Source organism: Nicotiana attenuata, unplaced genomic scaffold, assembly GCF_001879085.1.
Source record: "Nicotiana attenuata strain UT unplaced genomic scaffold, NIATTr2, whole genome shotgun sequence".
Taxonomy (NCBI): Eukaryota; Viridiplantae; Streptophyta; class Magnoliopsida; order Solanales; family Solanaceae; genus Nicotiana; species Nicotiana attenuata.
The window spans coordinates 142,250-166,019 of NW_017671640.1; the positions used below are offsets into that span (position 1 = coordinate 142,250).

Here is a 23,770-nt window from a genome sequence, read left to right on the forward strand (position 1 = left end):
ACTATTCTCCAATTCTGTCATTCCTCTTCGCTTATTCTTCTCTTTCTAAATCTGAATTTATTTACATTTGCTTATTTCATGAATCTCCGTCATTCTTATTTCTCTTTTACTTAGTTGCTCTCTCTTTTATTCCATTCTACAACCACCTTTTTATGAATTTTTTAGTAATTGATTTTAAACTGGGCTGAAGTGCAAGAATTATGCTTGAAATTGGTTTGGCCATTGCGTATTAAAGTGGTATAAGTATGTCCTACTCCAACACTCGTAAGAACCCAATTCATTATTTACTTAGTGAGTTCATGCATTTGTTTCTAGATTCTAGAATGTTCTCATCTCTAATTCTTGCAGTCTTGCCACATAATACTTTATATATTTTAAAAATTGATCAACGTTTATCTATTGCCACTTAATGAGTTAAAATTGGTTAATTCGATTTGTTACGTAATAATCGAATCAAAGAAAATTTTGATTTACCATTATGGTATTGAAAATCTTGGTTTTTAAGCTAATGACTATTTTCTCAGCTTCTATTCGTGATTAATTAGTATGATCGTACATTGTTAGAGAATATTATTTTGGTTTCTTATTCTGTAATTTTATGGCAAAATTGACTCTACAAATATTAGCAATACATTTCTTTGATTTTGTACTTTGCCCAAAAAGTTGAGGATGTGCGTGTTTATTTGGAATCCATATATCCAGATGAATGATTCTATTTTTGGTTTGGAATTTCTGAATGATTTTTTTTTAGTCTTATGAATGGAAAGTCGAATTGAAGAACCATATCAGCCTTTACCATACAGTTGACTAGGAAGACACGACACAGCAGTGGGGAGTCAGATCTGGCCAACCGTCCTGCTCTACTTTGAAGTGTTGCATACATGTTGTTCTTTTATTTTATTTTTTCATCAAGGAATTTGAATTTTACCATGGGGTTTGAAATTAGGATTTTCAGAATTCAATCGAACTTCATTACAAAGATGGACCAGACAATTGCAAGGTCTCTAAATGCACAATAGATTTTTTGTTCTGTTCTAACTGGGCAAGAATGCGAGACTCCATAGGAGAAGCCATAGTGATCTAATGGAATAAAAAACTTTCTTCCATATATTGACTTGGTTCATATTAAGTTTTTTAATTTTTCTCCATGCAGTCCGTTCAAAAATTGAATCGTCTAAACATTATCAAATGAAGAAGATCTCATTGAAACCAAAAACTGTTTTGCACACTTAAATTTATGGTACTAAAGATGTGTCATTTTTTTTAATTGACTTAGAAGTTCTTCTTTTTCATTTTATGGCATTTCATATAGAAATTTCCCTGTCTAACTTTCAAGGAATTATGATCTTACTATATTAAAGCAGCTAACCCAAACTACCATAACTTTTGGTCTGATACTAATTTGTGGACCTATTCCACCATGAAGTATTAATATTTATCTTTCTACGTACTTTTAGTCTCATTGTTAAACGTTTTCCTTTAGTCTACTTCTTCTACTCATCTATTTTTTTTCTTTTTTTTCTCTTAATTTTATTCATGATTAGCGATTTCAGTTTCCAACTTCTCATATCTATGGAATTCTTGCTTCATGATTCTTTTTCACTCTCTGTTGAATTCTGGGGTGTGGAGCAGTAGTTTGCTAAGTCTGTTTAGTGTATGAAGAGGGATATGTGTTACACTTTAAGGTCCTCATATTAGAAAATTTTAAGTATAGAATAATTTTGTGATAATGTTAAAATATGTTATTCATTATGTTATATCATCTATCAAGGAGGTTTATCAGAACGTTATATTATTTGTTTAAGAATATATAGAGTTTTGTCCTAAATTATACATGAAAGAAAAACGATCATGAAAGAAAATATATCGGTAGATTCTTCGATTTTCTTTAAGGATGACTCAAGAGTGTGGTATCACCTTTCCGTTGCATGTGATCATCAGAAAGCGCTTTGGCTTGCCAGAGAGCAAGGTTGGCAAATTTTTTAAATTGCAAAAGAAAGTAAAACAATGAGAACGTAACTGGTTATCTACTGCTGACATTTGATATCAGAATACAAAGCTCGATTATTAGAGAGTAAGCTTAGCGGTACTTACCAGTGTATGAGTCGTATAGAGTAGTTTATATTTTTGTTAATTGAGGAAGTGAGGTATGTCTTCGTGATTCTTTTAGACATTACCAGAAGATTCTTTCAACGTAACTTCAATTATTTATCGACCTTAGTTGCATTTGATATTTTGTTAACCTATGTCACATTATACGTACTCAAATGATTTTTAAATGAATATAATCAACTTGCACAACGTCTTGAGTCATTAATCTAAAACTCTATGTGGGAATGTTTTATAATATTTGATACGAACTTGTTATGGATCAATTTACCTCATTAGATTCAATAATATATTCATTATGAAGAAACAATAATCACAAAATTGCCAAGTTCTTATCTATCTGTTGTATGTCATTTTCACTTCTTTACCTCAGTTTTTCTGCAGCACATATTTCACAACTTCTTTGAATTTTACAAATATTTTATTAGCCTTTTAACATTTCATTTACGCATATATTTGGACTAATGTTGCCTCTTCACTTAACAAAGTTAAATTCCATCCTACATACAAATTGCTGGAAAAGAAAATATGCATTCAGCGAATGAATGAATGAAATGCCAATAACTGAGATGGTCCAGCGTCATCATTATCACAGTATTACTCAAAGAAAGATTATGGGTTATGAGTTGTCCAAATGTCCCTTTGTTTCGTCAAGTTCCAAGCATCAATCTTATGATTTAGTACTGAATTCTGGGATTTTGCTAGAAATGCATGTCGTAGAGAGGGAAGAGCAAGAGTAACTTAGAGGTGGAGAACGATGATAGCCAATGGGGCTACTAAAGGTGGGTGCTCTATGGTTGATCAATCGACTACATATTTCCTTCGCTATTCCAGAGATTATGCATCCGCATGAAGGAATCAAATCAATTACTAATACACTGTGATATAAACTATCATATTTATCGAAGACATCCTTATCGGAGAAGGTTTGATGTTAAAGTTTCAGGATTCAGGCTTGTAAAATCATAGTCCTGTCCAGATCAATCTTATGCTAGCAAGAGGTAGGGATACTATGGCTTATAGGTCATATACTATTTTGCTCTCATCGTTCCATTCAAAGTTTATAAAGCTGTTTCTTTATGCAATTCAAAACAAATTCTGTATCTTTTTTTCATACTTGTCGCAAATTACATAACTGAATTAATGATGTAGCTTTTATTCTATGTATTTGCAGGTAAGAACAGATAATACCGATAAGGTCAAGCTCAAATGTCGGGCCCGTGCAAGGCACAGGCATACAATATCTAGTATTAAACATAGATATCAAATACTAGTAACTGAGACTCTCCCAAACTAGTTAAAAGGAAAAACCTGAACATATATAGTAGAGTTCCCCCCACCCCCACCCCCACCCCCACCCCCCATAAAAATAAGGGCTTGTTCCAACTAAATAAAAGATAAAAAGAAAGAAATGTAAGTATTAAGGATGATGTATGGTTGTAGAGATGAAAAATAGAAAAGTAAAAGTGAGAAAGAAAAATCTTTGGTGGAATAAAAAATTTGTAGTGTAAGATAAATTAACGCTTCAACCCTTCAACTATAAATTAAACTTCAATACTATGCATTACCGTAAGAAATGTCATATTTTCAAATGTTTGATGAATCAAATGTGACATATTACTCAGTCTTCAAAATGTTCCTTTTGGAATCGCTTCGATTGACAGTTATGGATGTATAACTGTCAATTGTTTTTCTTTTCAAAGTTATAGACGGTTGGCTTTAATTTAAAAACACTTTAAAAGAAAATACAAAACAGTTTGTATTTAACTAATTAATTTGAAAAGTATTTCTTAGCAACAATTATTGTTTGGACAAACTTTTTAAAAGTGTTTATTTTTCTCAAAAATACTTTTGAAAAGAAACTATTTTTTTTCTACTTTTCAAAAATTGTCTGTGATTCTATTCAAAAACACATTTTTTTTCTTCTACAAGATTGGTCAAACAACTCAACTTTAAAAAGATACTTAAAAAAATAAAGTACTTTTATTAAAGAAAAATTTGACCAAACAGGTTATTAATATTACATTTTTTTCTCTATGTCCTTCTTGTTTTGTTGTTTAGAACACAGAAGCCTTGAGAAATTTGGTCAAATTTAATGGGCTTTTGCAGCCCTTCTTGTTCCCCATTCCTAGTGCTGTACAGTGTAATATCAATTCAAATTTATATATCCCCAATCGCGCTCTCAAAGCGTATATCCACCTCCACCGCAGTACTCCTGCTCTCTTTCATCAAATGTACTTACTATATTCATTTGGAGAGCTGCAAATAAAAAAATAAAATAAATGTTACTCCCTCTGTTCTAATTTATGTGAACCTGTTTGACTGGGCACGAAGTTTAAGAAAAAAATAAAGATTTTTGGAATTTGTGGTCCTAAACAAGTCCAAATGGGGCCCAGAGTATTTGTGTGGTTATAAAAGCTTCTCATTAAGGGTAGGGTTGTAAGTTTAAGAAAAAATGTTACCAAATTTAGAAAGGGTTCATTCTTTTTGGAACGGACCAAAAATGAATTAGGTTCACATAAACTGGAACGGAGGTAGTAGAATATAAAAGGGAAGATCTTTGGTAGAATTAAAATTATGCTGTATGATAAATTAACGTTTCAACTATAGATTAAACTTCAATAACTTGCACATGCCGTAAATATATATGTTGTACTTTCAAATGTTTGCAAATCAAATGTGAGCTGTTTTGCAGCTACTGTACAAAATGATCCATTTGAAAACCTCTAAATTGAAAGTTATTATAGATGTTCTTCTGTGTTACTATTTTTATTTAAAAATAAAATAAAATTATAAATAAATTTGTAAGAAATTACAAAAAAAGAATTGCAAATTGATTGTTCAATATTACTACCCCGTTTCAAATCAGATGAGGTATTTTTTTTTTAGTATGTTCCAAAATAAATGACACATTTTTAAATTTAAAAATAATTCAATTTTAAACTTTTTATTTTACCCATTTTACTTTAATGAAAAGCTTTTATAACCAAAAAATTATCATAGCCCCACAAAACTCTTACCCCTTAAGCTTTAAAACCATAAGTTTCAAAAAATTTCGTTTTTTTTAAACTCCGTATCGAATCAACCTAGCTAGGGCTGCTTATCGGGCGGATTGGGCGGTTATTTACACTTAACGGTTTGGCTTATCGGTTATCGGCTTTTAAACGTATTAATCCGCTAGCCATCCGATAAGATATCGGGCGGATTGGTATCGGTTTAGCTCTTATCGGGCCGTTTATCGGCCTAATTCAATCTATATTACGTGCATTAATTGTTTGATGACCGCGTAGCATACAAATTCAGAATAGGAAATTACAGATGAGTCCAGACATACATATGTCTGTTAACGCCTATATTACATCCAATATGTTGAATCAACAATATTGAGCAGATTACACAGATTCCAGAGAACCCCTTTGTCACTCAGGAAGAAAAGTTCACTACCTTAAATGACAGAGGCAACTATACTCAGACCAAACATAACAAAAGATACATATAGCTAAAAGAAAAAAACAAGCTTAGACATTCACAAACGATGGTACAAGATATTTCATCCCCCTTTATTCTTCTTAGCAAACCCAACTTCAAAAAGAAATCTGGACAAAAATCCCCCATTCTGCTTGCCATTATTTAANGCTCTTCCGATCTTCTTATCAGAGACCAGTGAGTCTCAAAATCAGGTTCATATCCACATCGTTGCATGGAACGTAGGAGCTCAGATGCCTTGTTAAGATTATTCTGGGAGTGATACACGTTGATCAGCCATATATATATATATATATATATATATATATATATATATATATATTCTTAACGGGTTAACGGATTATCCGTTAAGAAAATTGAATAATCCGCCCTCAAATCGATAAGCCGTTAATGAAAAAATTTCAATCCGTTCCACTACTAAAAATCACCTTTTTACCGACGCAACAATACCGACGGACTTTTTTCCGTCGGTATTCCGAAGGACTTTCCGACGGAGTCTCTCGATACTTTTGAATTTTTTTATTTCTAATTTTTTTAAAAAGGAACCGACGGACTTCCGTCGGTAAATAATGATATTTTGACCGATCAAAATTTAAATGGTTGTACCGACGGATTCCGTCGGTAAATTACCGATGGACTCCCTCGGAAAATTTTGTATTTATATTTTCGAATTTTTTTTTAGGGTGTCTGTCGTTGCTTTAAAAAAAATAAGTGAAAAAAAAAAAGTTATCCACGTACTCAATCGCTATTGCATTTACATAATATTTTGAATTTTGTTCTTACAGTACCGATGGACTTCCGTCGGTAATTTAAATATATAATCTTATGTATAATTATTTTTTATTTTTTATTATACAATACCGAGGGAGGCCGTCGGTAAGTCCCTCGGTAAGTATTTACTTAATTATCTTGGTGGTTGATTAGCCTATTTATTGAAATTTACACTAAGTGAAGGTAATTATACTATTTAAAAATATATTAGTGGTAATAAGCTTAATAATTTATAATTACACAAAGTAAAAGTGAATTTGTAGTATCCTTAACTACATTGATTAACCTATACATTAATAATTACACACTAAAAAGAATTGTATTAGTTGTTTCCATAAGAAATATTAGTGATGATTTATCTTATAAATTGATAATTACTGTAAGTAGAAGTGTATTAATGGTTTCCTTAAGTAACGTTAATAATTTATTATCATACACATTGATAATACTAAGTAAAAGTGTATTAGTTGTATTTAGCTTGTAGATTGATAATTACACGAAATATAAGTGTATTAATAATATACCTGTAAGTAATGTTGGTGATTGATTAGCCTATATACATTGATAATAGCACTAAGTATTAGTGAACTAGTGGCATCCTTATATAAGCGACGTTAGTGATTGATTAGCCTATACATTGATAATTATACACTAAATGGAAGTGTATTAATGCTAGTTGTGAGAAATGTTTGTGATTGTTTATCTTTAGTTTGATAATTAAGGTAAGTATAGATTTATTAGTAGTATCATTAAGTAATATTAGTGGTATCCTGAAGTAATGCTAGTGATTCATTAGCCTATACATTGATAATTATACTAATTAAGTAGAAGTGTATTAGTATAGTCTTAAGAACTATTACTGATTGATTAGCTTATATATTAAGAATTACACTAAGTAGAAGTGTATTAGTAATATCAGTAAGAAATGTTAGCGATTGATTAGCTTATAAATTGATAATTACAAAAAGTAGTTGTGTATTTATATATATATATATATATATATATATATATATATATATATATATTTATATATAAATAATTACCCTAAATAACAATGTATTAGCTATAATTAATTTATAGATTGACAATTAAACTAAGTAAAAGTATATTAATAGTTATATCTTTAACTAATATTAATATTTGATTAGCCTCTACATTGAAAATTCTACTAAGTAGAAGTGTATTAGCAGTTTTTTAAGAAATATTACTCATTAATTAGTTTATAAAATGATAACTCACTAAATAGAAGTGCATTTGTGATATCCTTAAGTAATACTAGTATTAGTACCCCTGCGGATGCGCGGACACTAATCATATCAAATATTTAAGTTATTTATTTCACCTTATATTTTGTAAAATCAAGATGCATAAAAGTGAAGGAGGTTGATCAAAATGAACAATTTGATATAATGTACTGGTAAGAAATAAATATATAATTATAAACTAAAGCACCAAAAGAGAAGAGAACTCTTCTTCTTATTTCAACTATATTATCCATGAGCTAAAAATGCTCTATTTATAGTTACAAAGGTATCCTCTCAAGTTATAATAATTAATGGGTTCATTCATGTGGTGCATGAATTATTAACGAAGTTACAGAAGGGACATCCACATTCATTGAATTTATAACATGTACGACTATTTCTAACCTCAATATAAATTGAGTCATTCTCCAAACTCTATTTGTTTAACTATGTTTTGATTACAGTTGATTGAAAACCTCTTAATTAAATATGTCATTATTATATCTAGTCTTTTCTTGAATAAGATTACAAGATTAGGTTCTCGTTGAACAATGTCACATCTGAGTAATAATTAACAGATTAATCGCACAGACTTAAAAGAGGGGTTAGAGATGACGAAGTTTTGGCGCGTTTGATGTGAGTCGTTTGACTTGTTAGCTAGAATTAGCTTGAGAGAATAATTGTAAAAAATACTGCTTTTGATCGAGAGATAATTACGTTATGAGAGAATTCACGATCAATAAAGAATAGTTCGGCAAAATTATAGGAAACATGTTAGACACTTATTGAAAAATACCTTTATTTACTTAGTTACTTATTTTTATTGCTTTAACACTTGTTAATCAATAGCTTAAATACAAATTACAATTTTTATAACTCGAAAATTACTTGAACATGTTTTCTTAGTTATATTAAATAGTTATAGGTAAGCGTCATTTCTCGGTGAATTCAATTCCAGACTCTTATTTCTAGCAATTTTTTTATTTTTTAGGATTAAAGTTGGACGTGGTGAATGCACTTGAATGTCTTTTATTTTTTGTATAGTAGGACTTTTGAATTCAAACAAATAATATTTATAATTTTACAACTTTGTTACGTTTTATCTAGCCATGGATATTTAGCATTTTGAATATAAAATAAAATATTTTTATGAGTTGCTGTGAGTTTGTTCTATATTTTAATTTATTATTTGTTAGTAATTTAGTTATATTTTCCAATTTTTAAATTTAAATAGTAAAAAGGAAATGAAAGAGAAAAATAGAGAAAACAAAGATATTAAAAGACGATATCAGCCACCATCTTTATATGTTTTGATCTGCACATTAGGGGGTAATTTGGATATTAGACTCAAATTTATGGAACCGGGAAAAATTCCCTCTCCTTTCTCCCCCCTCCCCCCATCCCCCCTTTTTTCCAAAGCGCACAATTAGTTCCCTCACTTCAACTCACAAATTAGGGCTTAATTTCTGCAGGGCACAATTCGCTCTGGTCGTCGCCATCTCTACAAAAAAGATTCGCCGCAATCCGAACAATAAAGGTCTGTACTTTATCATACTCTTCTTTGCTCTAAATAGTCTTTGTTTACTTTCTAATGTAGAGTTCGTATCCGAAATTATTTTCGATATGCCTTTAGAATTTGGATCAATATATTATTACAAGTACTGGGTTATATTTTGGTTCAATTATTGTGTGGGTTCCTCGAGGTTCGATGGCAAATCTTACCTTTTTGAGAATCGTTGTTGTGGAGGAAATAAGTGTGGGCTTTTGAAAAGAAGGATCTATACTGAGAGGTTGTATATTAGTATTATAGTATTTGGAAGATCTTTTATCTTTAAGGATGATTGGAGTTGAAGACTCGGTTCATATGAATCCTGTGAAATCTTCTCCTCTCACGCGAATTTGGTTCTTGCGCCACAGTTTTCTCTTTTTCTGATTTAACAATCATATATTCTCTGATTATTGGAGTTTGATATTAATTTATTCGGTGATAGACAGATTTAAACCAATTCAAAAAGTTTGATATCGTAAGTATTCTATTTATTCTTATTTAATCATTCCTCTTGTTTCTCAATTGTAAGTAATCTTTTATTTTCATTCTTTTTCTTTGTCTTTTATTTACCTTAGCGATTTTTCTGGAACGATAGGCTATAATGTTGTATTTGTTAGGACCTGCGTGCCTATTTTTAGATAGAATGGATGATGTAAATGATTTGAGATCTGCAACATTTATTTGATCCTTTTGCTGTTATAGATTTTGATTTTAGGAGTCACTATATTTTTTAAGTTAATATTCATGTAGAGAATATGCATATAATTGATTAAAAGAAATTGTTGGGTGGGGGTGTGTATATATGGTTAGTATATACTCTTCTTGAGCGAGGGTCTTTAGGAAACAACCTCTCTACCCCTCGAGGTAGGGCTAATTTAATGCACTGCATGAAGCTTTTCAAGTAAATACTTTGCAACATCTGAGAATATTCTGTTCTTTAATTAGTCTAAAAGGACATCAAATGGGTTATGTTGTATGTATGCAACTACTGCATTCTTGTATATGAAATATGAGTGCAATTACATGAACTTTTATACTACGTGCAGTTTGTTGTATGTAATTATCAACTGGAAATCATGTATAAAATTACAGGAAATCAAATTTTAATGATTCTTATTTTATTGGTGAATAATTTTTTGTTGTGCCTTGCATTTTGTTTATAATGTCAAGGTGATGCACATCCATCGCAAGATAAATCCTCCACGAGTGCAAAGGTCTGGTGGGCTCTATGATAGCATTGAGGAGTAAGTTATGTTTATTAACTTTTTTGGCTAGACATTTTTTTAGAGAAAACTTAATTTATATAACATACTTTTTATTATAGGAAGCTACAACCATTGAAGAATATTTGCAGCATTCTCAATTGCTCTGAAATTGAAATGTATCCTTGAATGCATTGATTCACTTCGTTATACGTGTGCTTGTTCATAGTGTTGCAGGTTAATATAGAAAACATGGATAAATGGGATAAGTTACTACTGAATATGAGGTTGGGGTTATCTTGTGCAATGTGATCTTCGTTGATGTGGTATTAATGTCACTTCTACCTTAATTCAGATGCACTCGTAATAAAGTTTTCTCTGAACATTTTAGCTCTATGTTTATATGCTGCAGCCTTTAATTCAGAAATAGACTTATTATTATGTTAGGTCTTGGCTATAGACTATGGCTTAGTACTATAACGGTTATTTGTCGCATTGCATTTCTTTCATATTGGGGAACCTTGGTTCAGTATATACAAAAGCCTCCCAAATGTCGTAAGAAATATAATATCATTTGCTAGATATTTTTGCATAGAGACGTGGTATTTGATGAGTTAAAAGATAAACTTTCTGTCATATTGTATTAGTGTTGTCAATGTTAGTAGGACTCTGAAGTATCTGGCCACAATAAGTCTTTACTTATATTTTGTTGAAGCTTACTTTAGTTAGCATTTCTTTTGCAAATAAGTTTAATTCTTCCTAATTGATCATAAGTTGCCAACAAGATGGACATTCTAGCCATAGCCTACTGTATGACTTATATTTCCCATGTAATGAGAATAATTTTGATATAATCTGCATTTCTGAATGGGAGGGTATTTTGCTCATTAGTACTTTCTTCACATATATATAAAAACTAGTAAAGTTGATTTAATCTGATCCTGAACATCTTGCTTAACCTCCTGCTTAACTCTTAACATAGTTAGTTACTCCTCAAAGCATACCATTTGACTAGTCATACACCAAAGCTGACTGCTTTTTGAAGTCTATATAAGCACTAGAAAAATGATTCAATATGCCCCCCTAACTAACACAAGGGGAATCTGGTTTATGATGTTTTTGTTAAGTGTCATTTGCATAGAAGGCTTGGTATATCATTTAGCTTATGATCTGCTATTGAGTTGCTCTGTTAAGCTTTTAGTATTTGATCACTTTTATTAAGTGTGAGAATTAATCATCTCTAGGCTTGAGGTTTCTATTGTGTTTGCTTACCTAGTTGAAGTTTATGAATTAGGTGTTGAATTATTCAACTCTAACTCTTCGTGTGTTTTTTCCACTTCTCTTTTGCGGATTACAAGGTATTGGGACATCCGCCACCGAGGACCTTGAGGAGATGCGGTGAACAATTCAACAACTTTCTAGGAATTGTGCCGATGAACGAGAAAAAAGAAAGCATGAAGAGAAGATTAGAGACGCACTTAGGAATGACATTGAGTCCCTCAAGGCTCAAGTGAATCACTTAATCGGCTTGCCCCGCTTTCCGCCAAAAAGAAGCCGACTCTCTCCGTCAAAAAGCCACATTTATGAAGAGGATGAAAGTGATGGAAATAATACAAATGATGAAGAAAATGAGGGGGAACCCGAAGATGAGTGATTTTATGTTTGGTTGGATTGTTGTTTAGTTGGATGTTAACTTTGAATGTTACGTTTTGATGTTTGGTTGGATAGTTTTGATGATTGATGGGATAATTTGGATGTTTGATGGGATAATTTGGATGTTTAGATATAGTTTATAAAGTTTTTTTGTTGTTAAGTTGAGTTTTATTGTGGTTGCATTTTAGTTTGTGTTGTAATATTCTGCTGGCAGGTGGTGTAACAAAAAATAGGCAATGCTTGCCAAAAGTGTACTAGATTTACCGAGGGACTTACCGACAGAGTCCATCGGAATAATTATTCATTTTCAATCCAGAATTTTTTAATTAGCCAGGGAGTCCGTCGGTATGTTTGAACCAAATTTTTAAATTTTATTGAAAATACCGACGGATAGCAATCGGAAAATGAATATATTCATATTTTTAATTTTTATATTACTAAATTATTATTTTTAAGATATTTTTATTATTATATTATTTTATAATATACCGACGGATATCCGTCGGTATGTAAAAATATTTGACCAGCTGTTGTTAGAAATGTACCGATGGCATTCAGATGGGATCCGTCGGTACTTACCGACAGATGCCGTTGGTATATTTTACCGAGGAAGGATTTACCTACCAACCACTTACCGACGGATATCCGTCGGTAAAGCCTGATTACCGACGGATGTCCGTCGGTAACTTGCGTCGGTAAACAGGTGATTTTTAGTAGTGTTCCCCGTCCGTTAAACCGTTAACCCGATACCAATAAGCTATTAAGCTTCGATTTCGGTTCGATTCGGTTTCGAACACCCCTAATCCTAGCTCATCTAAATTGAAATAGAGAATTTGCTTAACCCCCCCCCCCCCCCCCCCCCCCCCCCCCCCCCCCCCCCCCCCCCCGACCGACACCCACCCCCCCCCCCCCCCCCCCCCCCCCCCCCCCCCCCCCCCCCCCCCAACCCCAAACCCACACACCCAACCCCCCCCACCGGAAGCGATGGGCGATTCATGCAAACAATAGTACAGCTCCAACTGGTCCAAAGCGTGAACATTACGCGATTAGCATATCGTAGCAGCATAAACCTAGGAAAACACAAAATCGACAAACAAAACCCATTGTTATTACCCCGTCTCGTGATTTTAAAACCCTTCCATTAGCACATTTTTCCCAGCAAAAGGGTATTCCTAGTTAAAGCCATAGCTTTTTTTTTTTTTTTTTTTTTTTTTTCTCATCTTCTTTTATTTCACAAGAATTAATTGCATTTTCTTCCTACCAGTTGTTAGCAATGGGGGTTACAATACATGCCAAATCAGACTCAGAAGTTACGAGCATCGACGCATCTTCACCACCACGGTCACCGAGGAGGCCGCTGTACTATGTTCAGAGTCCATCTCACTCGCAGCATGATCTTGAGAAGATGTCATACGGGTCGAGTCCATTCGGGTCGCCCGCCCATCATTACCACTGCTCCCCCATTCACCATTCCCGGGAGTCCTCAACGTCCAGGTTCTCTGCTTCGTTGAAGAACCCAGCTAGGAATCAGCTTACTGCCTGGAAGAGAATACCCAGGACGAATGACGACGACCCGGCAGATGAAGACGTCAACGATGACGAATTAGGAGAAGATGATGGCAAGTCTGGTGATGAGGGAAATGTTAGATTCTATGTGCTGTGCTTTCTCTTCTCTTTCGTTGTGCTCTTCTCCATCTTCTCCCTCATCCTTTGGGCTGCTAGTGTGCCGTACAAACCCAAAATCTTTGTTAAGGTACGTGAGAATGCTGTTAATTTCTTTTTACTCATTTCCGGTACAGTTATCCGGTCATGCAATTACTCGTGTAAATACAGCCCCATTTAACTCATTAAAATTACAAGGTCTCGAGACTTTATGTGGCACTATTATCGTACGAAATTTAAGGAAAATGAATATTTTTTAAAATTTATGATTTTAGAACAATGTCATAACATTTGTATAAATATAAACTTTGGTGTTCTTGGTTGTGTGGTTATAAAAGTTACCTTTTATTATAAAAATATAATACTGTATGTTTTTTTAAAATAAATTAATAGGAAATATTGCCGAACGAATTGGAAAGAAGGGACGTTGTACAATGTTGGAACTTTTTTCTTTTTCCAGCTATGGAGTCTGCAGTACCAAGATGGCTTGGCTCAGTATTATTAGTGTGAACAGTAGACTTTGGCTTTATTTCGATAACAGCAGTAATAATTACACTTTGCTTTTGTCAGTACGTATTGTTTACTATAATTAATGAGGACATGGGTTATAATCGTATGGTGGTGCAGAGCATGGTGTTCGAAAGTTTTAACGTGCAAGCAGGGACAGATAGGAGCGGGGTGCAAACGGACATGTTGACTCTAAATTCGACGGTCAGGATCTATTACCGGAACCCTGCAACTTTTTTCGGCGTGCATGTCACAGCTACACCACTTGAGCTTCACTATTACATGCTCAAGGTTGCCTCTGGTCAAGTAAGTCACATAATTTGAAAATTGAAATCCCCTTTTCTTTTCGTTAACTTTAGTTAGTGTAACTCTATTTTACACCTTCTGAAAATCAGCTTTTTATTCCTAGCTGTACACACTTTTCTGAGAAGAATCTTAGGGGTCGTTTGGTAGGGTGTATAAGAATAGTGCGAAATAAGTTGTATTAGTAACGCACGGGATAGTAATGCAAGCATTAGTTATATATATATATATATATATATATATACACATATATATATACTGTTTGGTGTGGTGTATTAAAAATTATAATGCATTGCGTAATTTTTAAGATAAATAGTTTTTTACGAAAACGCCCTCCATATTCTCTATTTTAAGGACAATTTTGTAACCATACTAATACATGCATTAATAGCCTTGGTATTAATAATCCCAATAAAAAAAATGCATTAATAGCCTTGGTATTAATAATATCATGGTTTTCTATGCATTACTTATAAATATGATGTATGTATTAGTTATACACAACCAAACAAAGTATTAGAAATGACCCCTTAATGTTAAAGGTGAAGTTGAGTTTGCATTTAGGCGTGGGGCTCCGTTGAGTGTGGAAAAATTAGTTGTTTAATTCTTGATGAGAAAACTCACAATAAAAATTATACTGTAAAAGTTTTTGGACTAGCTACTAGTGCATGGTTTGTTGGTGGGGGTGGGGGATTGAGGAGCTCGAGAAAGTGGTTTGTCTAGTGAGAAGTGTTATTACTATTGCTTTGGTTGGTGTGTTTCTGGGTAGCATGAAAAAGGCTGCAGAAAGTCTGTAGTCAGACTCATTGAATAAGGACTCGGGCTCCTTATTACCGGTTAGGCCCACTTTGGTTGTGATTAAAGTGTTTTCGTCTCCTTTGTATGGTTTCTAAAACAAGGAAACGAGGAAGCCAAGGTCACTGTAGCTGCCTATCACTACGCGCCCTAAAGACAATATTTTGATGGTGACTGCTGGCTGCAACAGGCCATCTGAAGTGAAAATTTTACGTTGTGTCTCATACAACTGGCATTAGTTATATGAGGCATCTTTTTTGTCTCACAGTTTTGTGAATCCAAATTTTTGTGAACCCAAAAGTATAAGATTGGGGTTCACAAATTTGTGAGACAAAAAGGAGCCTTACACAACTAATGTAGTTGTGTCAGTTGTGTGAGACACACAATAAAACTACACAATAAAACTTCTCATCTGTAGTTATATGGCTTAGCACGACTCCTTATACTGTATTTTGGTTGTTAAATTAGGTGAGCTCAAGCGCGGATTGAAGGACCATTGAATATCATCTCAACAATTAAAATGTAGGATACCCTTCCTGATAAAATAAAAAATACTCTTTCCGTTTCAGTTTATGTGAACCTATTTCTCTTTTGGTTCGTTCCAAAAAGAATGACCTTTGGAAACAATTTAGCTTAAATTTACAATTCTATCCTTAATAAGAAGTTTTTATAACTACATAAATATTTTGGGTCCTTTTTTGACTTGTTTAGGACCACAGATTTCAAAAGTCTTTATTTTTTCTTAAACTCCGTGTTCAGTCAAACAGGTTCACATAAGTTGGAACGGAGTGAGTACAATATAGGATACACTATATGTCAAATTGAATTTTACGGTTTATCTAGAGTCAATTGACCAATTCTAGTACATTATTTCTTTAAGTAAAAGGTGATCTGTCAAGAAAATTTGCATCAAGAATGTTTATAATCACTGTGCACTCCCATTATACCCTCTGACTCACTCTCTTCACAAAGGGTGTAACGGGCATAAAAAAAATCTTTCTTGACAAAAAAATTGTTATCTATTGAAATGAAACTTTTAAATGCCTGTGTACTTTAAAGTACAAGTAGACTGCCTAACGAGACCAGGACTGGCCCAGTTATGCTGGCGTGATTGGGCTGCCCTATGTCTAGCTTAGGGGTGTAATGTGGGCCGGGCCTGGGCCTAAACGGGCCTAAAAAAGTACGTTTGGCAGGCTCATTCTTACTCTATTGAACCGGGCGAGGAAGTTCCTGAGTCCCTCGCCAGGCGATTGTTTGATGGTGAATATGTCATTCACTCTGGCTTCTGCTTTCTTGGCCCCGGCATGGGCGGTGACGAACTTGTCGGCCATTTCCTCGGACGTTATTATGGAACGTGCCGGTAGTTGTGAGTACCATGTTAAGGCTCCCTCTGTTAGGGTTTCACCGAACTTCTTCAGCAGCACCGATGGTACCTGCTCCTTCGAGAGGTCGTTGCCTTTTACCGCCGTGACGTAATGAATGATATGGTCTTCGGGTCCGTTGTGCCGTCGTATATTTTAAAATACGGAAGCCAAATATACCCCTCTACTTTCAAATATTGTTTACTTGTACCCTTCGTTATACTATTGGGCTATCCATACCCCTACCGTCATACGTCATACTTTGTAGCAATATTGCCCTTAATTTGGACGGAGTGCCACGTGACAGCTCCTAAATAAAACTTCCCATTTTATTTTATACCCGATCCGCTACCCACTTAAACCCCTAATCCGACCCAATTAAAACTCAACCCACCTTAAAATCTACGGAAGAAACACACGAAATACACAGCAAAACTTACCCTTCTCCCCTCATTAAAACTTACCCTTCTCCCCTCATTAAAACAGATCCCCAAATCCAAAAACTAGGGGAATCAAATATGATATATTCATTTGAAATAACAGCTAGCTTATTGGTCGATTAGAACATGATCAGTTTCATTATTGATCGGTAAGTTGAGCATTTTATAGATCTGGCCAAAAATACAAAAAAAAAAAATTCAAGAATCATTCAACGAAACAACCGGCTAATATTCAGAACTCAGAACTCTAGAGACCTCAAATCACAGCAACGGGTTCTCTGCCCCTGCGGCGATAGAGCGATAGAAGTTTTTCTGAATACTCATGAGAACGTCAACTCTTTTTCCTTGGGGTAAATATCAAATGACTGCTCTGTTTCTGTCCTCACAAAAGCAAGGTAGTGCATCTTATTTAAGATTCAACATTTTAGCACCAGCCACTAAAGCCTGTATAACAATCAAATAAACATTTCACAACCCCAAATTCGCAAAAATGGGTGGAATGTCATCATGGTTCTTAGTCAATGGCCATTAACGTCAAATCCATTTGAAAAAAATAGACTACTCCTGCTATTATAATGTTTCTTCTGATTGTTGAAATGTTTCTTCTGATTGAAAGGTTCTTCTTGTTTCAATCGGCCAATTACGTTGAGATCTTAATAAAAAGTCAATATCCATTGTATAATTCTACAAATGATCACTAAAAAATTTGGAAAAATAAAAAGTTCAAATTCCAAACAATTTACAGATTTCTTTTTGGGAACGGGGGTGGTCTAATTCCTATTGGGTTTGAGTAACAACGCAGGAATAGGCACTAAAATCCTCATTATAAACATAGATTACAACATGAATTTTGACCTGATTATGTTTTGATCCAAATCCAAAAACGAGGGGAGAAGGGTAAGTTTTGCGGTGTATTTCGTGTGTTTCTTCCGTAGATTTTAAGGTGGGTTGGGTTTTAATTGGGTTGGGTTAGGGGATTAAGTGGGTAGCGGATCGGGTATAAAATAAAATGGGAAGTTTTATTCAGGAGCTGCCACGTGGCACTCCGTCCAAATTAAGGGCAATATTGCTACAAAGTATGACGGTAGGGGTATGGATAGCCCAATAGTATAACGAAGGGTACAAGTAAACAATGTTTGAAAGTAGAGGGATATATTTGGCCCTTTTCCGTTTAAAATATGGTGGCATTTTAAAGGTTTTGGGTATGGCATGTGGGGCTGCCTCCTCGCTGTGTGGCTGTTCCACGAACCGGTTGACGTCCCATTTTGGCAGAAGTTTCCGGGCGCCTGGTATCTTATCAACCCTTTCTTGGTGCTCCCTCATTTGGTCGCGGAGTGCTTTGTTCTCATTCTCCATTTCTTTCATTTTCCTCAGAATAGCTACGAGGGCGTCGTTACCTGCATCAACAACGATATGAGTGTTACTTGTTGGGGGAGGAGCGTGTTGCTCGTTGATGGTTGTTGGGATGTCAACTCATACGGTATTCCTACTCGCCCCTTGAGCGGGTTTGTCGAGTATACTGTTTAGGGTACTTGTCAGCCAAGCCTCTAATAACTTTTTCACTACAGGCGGCGCTTCCTCCGTCGTTGACGTGGAGGCTCCCTTCTCATTTGAAGTGGATACACTCCCATGAGGAGGAGGTGAGTCGCTTTGCCTGGATGAGGCGCTCGGCGTCACATTCTCCTCGTCTTCCTTGTCCACCACGTTGATGGTGCTTAGGAGGTTAGTAGTGACACCCATCACTGCTTTCAGTTTTCCTCTCTTTTTCCCGCCACTGTTAGCTTGTGCAAACAAGAAAAATGAAGCTTTTGTTTTTTTTTTTTTAGATCTAGAAGAAACTAAACTTTTTAACTAGGAAGTCCCCACCGACGGCGCCAAATTGTTTGACCAAAAAGCTTTAGGCCATTTTTGTTAAACTAATTTAATAAGTAGATAAAGGGTGAATCCTAGTTAAATGTAATAAATCCTTGATTTGAAGTTCGATAATTTTGAAGGTATGAGGCCGTGTTCAAATCAATGAATGTCAAGTGTTGAATGATTATCAATAAATATGAAAATGAAAACATGCAATAAATGTGACGAATGAAATTAAATGTAATAAGAAGGAATTTGTCACCCAACCGTTGAATGAGATGGATGATCCCTTCTTCTGACTATGGCGTGAGGCAACAAACTATGGAAATGAACAAAGTGTTCTTGGATTTTGTGAATAAAGGGGATGTTTAGTAATGAGATCAAACAGAGGAGGCAAAACAAGTTTTCTGTATATTCTTGATAGTCAATCCTTTACAAGATGTTCCCACCTAAAAGTTCAAAGAGATCTTTTATTCCCTCTCTTCCTATTTATAAGGGATATTCCTAGAAAACCCTAAAAAAGTACAATTGGGGGAATATTCAATGGAATATTCCTATTCATAATCCTAAGAATATTGTAACTGTTGCTGCTGCTTGTTCTCTACTCGACCTCGGCACTGGTCTCTCTCTGGGTGACTCCTCGCCACTGGGCCGTGCTTGGCTTCGACCTCGGCCTCAGCTCCCCCGTTTGCATTCACTAAACTCGACATAAATTTGACCCATACACTAACCTCATACCCAAAGATAACACTTTGGGTCTAGTTTGGAGGAATGAAAAACATTATGAAAGAAACATTAAAAGCCAAAGAAAGAGTTTTATATGGAAGCAAAGGTATTCTTAATAATAAACTTGATAGAAACACTATTCACACGGTAACATTCATTGGTGGGTATAGAGATTAGAGAGCAAAGGGTAAACGGTCTTTATTTTTTTTCCGATCAAACTTCAGGATATTGTGTTCTTGAAATTAAGTTATTCCAGTTCATACTTCAAGACTTTGAGTCTTGAGTTTTATTTTAGGTTTAAACTTTAGAATACTATGTCCTGAAATTAAGTTTTATCAGTTCAAACTTCAGGACTCTAATTCTCTTTAGTTCAATCTTTAGGGCACTAAAATAAAAAAATTTTAGTTCAAATTTTAAGGCATTGTATTTGAGAATTGAGTTCTTTTTTTCCCAACTGTTTTAACTTAAGGACACGTGTCCTGAAGTTCTAATTTTTTCACCTCAAACTTCAGAATACTGTGTCCTAAAATTAAATTTTTTCTGTTCAAACTTAAGGATACTATGTCATGAAATTATGCCTTTTCAATTTAAATTAGAGCTGTCTGAGGGGAGGGTAATGGGCCCTTATGGGTTAAGGGTTGAGGGTACGGAGAGGGTAAGGGTAAGGGAAGGTTCCTCAAGGGTGCTTTTCTTATAGGTATTTTTTTTAGTACTCTACCAATACCCCTACCGGTCCAAAGGGCGCAGTATTTAAGCGTGTGGTACCGGTAATTAGGGGTAATTTTAAATTAAAAATTGAAAAATAAATTATATTTAAATACAAACAAACTTTAATAGATGAAAAAAATTCAATACTTTTATTTCAATACTTATAAAAAAAAATTACATATATATATATATATATATATATATATATATATATATATTTNCCCAAATAAATTTATCTACAATGAAAAAAGAAGAATAGAGATAGAGTCGATGTGTTTAAGAAAGGTTATGGCTGTGAATGGCTTTTACAGTGGTAGCGGGCAAAAATAATGAGGAAGAAAGGTGAAGAAGATGAAATGAAAAAAAGAATAGAAAATGAAAGAAGAAGTATATTTAAAAAAAGAAAAAAAATACTGTAGCATTTGATACATGTATGGCGCGTGTTAACACAGCCACCACAAGAGTGGTTCAGTAGTTTGAAGAGGGTATTAAATTTACTTTAGATGAGAATAGTGGGCTAAAAGCTCGTCCGTAAAATTTAGGTATGTAAATGATTTTTCCGGACAAGTTTAATGGGTACTTTATGCATTTTCTCTTTAATTTATTAGTAGTAGTAATCAAATACTATAAGCCAACCTACGATCCCAGAAACAGTCAGCAGAAGACAAGCAATACCTACTCAAACAAACCATTACATGACAAATTCTCAAACTTTCTTGTCTCTCTCTCCGCGCACCGCCACAATCCAACTTTTATTCAACATTTTCACAATCTTTTACCAAAAGGGGTCTCTTTTTTACATACAAATCAAGAACTTTTTTTGTTTAACATGGAGAATATGGAAGAAGGGTTGTTATTGAAAGAAAAAGAAGATAAGGGTGTAGTTGAATTGAGATGGGAAGTAATTTTGGAAGAAATGAAAGAAGTTGGTTATTTGGCTGGACCAATGATAGCAGTAACACTTTCACAGTATTTTTTACAAGTAATATCAATGATGATGGTTGGTCATTTAGGTGAACTTTCTCTTTCAAGTACTGCCATTGCTCTTTCTCTTGCTGGTGTCACTGGTTTCAGCTTCCTTGTAAGTACCTCTATCTATGATTTTTTTTCTTGAATTTAAGTTATATATAGTGACGGTATTTTGAACCGTGGAATCAGTGACCGATGCTTGCATCAAGACGGCCTACATCACAGAGCCAGAATTTTTATTAAGGAGAGTCAAAATATAAAGAAATAAACTCACCAAGAAGTCAAGGGTGTCAATATATATATATATATATATATATATATATATATATATATATATTTTTTACAATTTACGGAATTGTTCAATAATTTCTATTGGTTCTTCACTTGAAATCGATAGCACTTGTTGTTCTCCATCCCCGCTGTCCCCGGTTGATAGTATTTCACCATAAGCATCGTTGTCTTCTTAAATTATTTTTGGAAGGCCAAAGTTTCTTCTCTTCAAGTATTTTAGCAAGTCTTCATCGCAAATATTATTTCTAAGTTATCTTTAAGTTTGAAGTATAAGAATAACGAAGAAAAAACATAAAAAAATTATTAAGTTATCTTTAAGTTGAATTCTCAACTTTTATTAACAAGTGATGTTATCAAAGAAAAGCTGACTACTTGATAAAATTTAATACAAGGAAAATGAGAATTTGAATCTTAAAACTAAGGCTCAAATTCTTTGGAGGTCAATTGCTCGTTGGTCTAAAGAGTACCACTACTAACACCAAGAGTTTTTGTTGATGCAGTTCCTACTACTTCTTTCTCTCCTTACTCGGTCTAATGTGTTTTTAATGCTTTAAGTAGATGAAGAAGTTTTATCAGCCAAGGAAGAGTAACCGTATTGTGGTGGCTGTTCTTCAAGGACACCAAATTCCCCTCTATGGCGCGATTCCACTTCTTAGTGATGCTAAAGACCGGATTCAAGCTGTCTCTGTGCCGCTCAACTTAACAATCCTAATGAGGTCAAGGGCCTATATATTAGGAAGGCTGGTGAATCCCAAGTTCTACGTTCATATCTCATGTGAAGTTATTCTCAAAGGCAAACACCTAGGCAAGCACATCAACTTGACCAGTTCTGGCTCTTGTACTTATCGATGAATTCTTCTTTCTCTTTTGTCGAGCAACTTGAAAAAATTGGTCTGCTTCTTGTTTGCTTAAAGGTGATCAAATAGTAGTCGTACAACTTGCTGAAAGATGTATATTGATTAACTGTAGGAGAATATATGTTGTGTGTGAAACATGACTTTTGTCAATTAGAATAGTATTCTTTATCTGTAATCTAAACTTTGGAACTTCATTTCTTACATAGAATGATAGAATTCAATTTATTTTCGGACGTTCTTCGTGTCTAACTTCATAAACCTTGATAAGCTAAAGAAAAAAAACCTTCATATTCGATCCGAACGCCTGTGCTAGTGCGCCTAATACATTTTGTTTTGGGGACTATAAAGACGTAATGACACGTATGTGGACCATTACCATCCAACCTTTCTTTTTTTTCCTCAGTTAAATAAAATTCTCCACTTTTTTGGGGCTCGCGCAAAAGCAGCTTTGGGGAAAATTTTATTTTGTGTCTCCTACAACTAATACTATTTGTATTAGGCCTTTTTTTTGTCTCACAGTTTTATGGACCTAAATTTTGTGGACCCATAAGTGTAAGATTGGGGTCCACAAATTTGTGAGAGAAAAAGGATATTAATTGTGTGAGACACGCAACATAACTTCTCACCTTTTGGAGTAACTACGTACTCCATTCCTTACCCCCTTCTATTGAATTCTTTTTGTGGCCAGTCCACTTTGTCAAAACATTAGATTTTATAGTTGGGAAAGAATCTAAGCGCAAATTTCAACCAAGATTGACTGTAATACATTGCGAAAGAATTTGAATATTCAACTCAAAACTTTAAAAGAATTGGTGGAGTGAATACCAGTAATTCTATTTTAAAATTGTATTGAGAAAGTTATCTAAACTAGAAATCCGGACTATAAAGTCACCAAATTAATCTGGAAAATCGTAAATGTTAGGTTTTGTGAATAAGAGTGCATGGGAAATGAAAGAGACACCTTTTGAATTGTACCTCTTCATCTCACCCTTTCATTGTATATATTTAGAGGCTCATTTGTTTTTTTTAAGATTAAGACGTCTGAATCTGAATACACATCTGAATATCAAGATGTGTATTAAGATTAAGACATCTGAATCTGAATACACATATGAATATATTATGATGTGTATAAGATCTGAATACTAAATAATTAAGACTGTTTGATTTTTAACATCTGAATGTATAAAATTTATCTTTATTTGAAAATTAATAAACATAAAGTTCCAATGAAAACACTACTAAAAAATCAGGCTTTAATGACAGACAAATTCTGTAGCTAA

The 23,770-nt window shown here is 34.0% G+C and overlaps 1 protein-coding gene and 1 long non-coding RNA gene across 4 annotated transcripts; both read left to right on the forward strand.

Moving 5' to 3' along the window:
- The first annotated feature begins 8,982 nt into the window (after nucleotides 1-8,982).
- LOC109209435 lies at nucleotides 8,983-12,185 on the forward strand. Of its 2 annotated transcripts, none has more exons than XR_002065352.1 (3): nucleotides 8,983-9,147; nucleotides 10,330-10,403; nucleotides 10,591-12,185. It is a non-coding gene; the product is annotated as an uncharacterized LOC109209435 (long non-coding RNA). The 2 variants fall into 2 exon arrangements; XR_002065350.1 differs by having other exon boundaries at nucleotides 8,985-9,147; nucleotides 10,484-12,185.
- An 874-nt stretch (nucleotides 12,186-13,059) lies between these two features.
- LOC109209437 lies at nucleotides 13,060-22,712 on the forward strand. Of its 2 annotated transcripts, XM_019372700.1 has the most exons (4): nucleotides 13,060-13,180; nucleotides 13,279-13,767; nucleotides 14,304-14,489; nucleotides 22,189-22,712. In XM_019372700.1, exons 2-4 carry the CDS (start codon nucleotides 13,288-13,290, stop codon nucleotides 22,480-22,482), a joined length of 960 nt encoding a protein of 319 aa, XP_019228245.1. In that variant the 5' UTR covers nucleotides 13,060-13,180; nucleotides 13,279-13,287; the 3' UTR covers nucleotides 22,483-22,712. The 2 variants fall into 2 exon arrangements, with proteins under 2 accessions (XP_019228245.1, XP_019228246.1); XM_019372701.1 differs by lacking the exon at nucleotides 13,060-13,180 and having other exon boundaries at nucleotides 13,201-13,767.
- The last annotated feature ends 1,058 nt before the right edge of the window (nucleotides 22,713-23,770 follow it).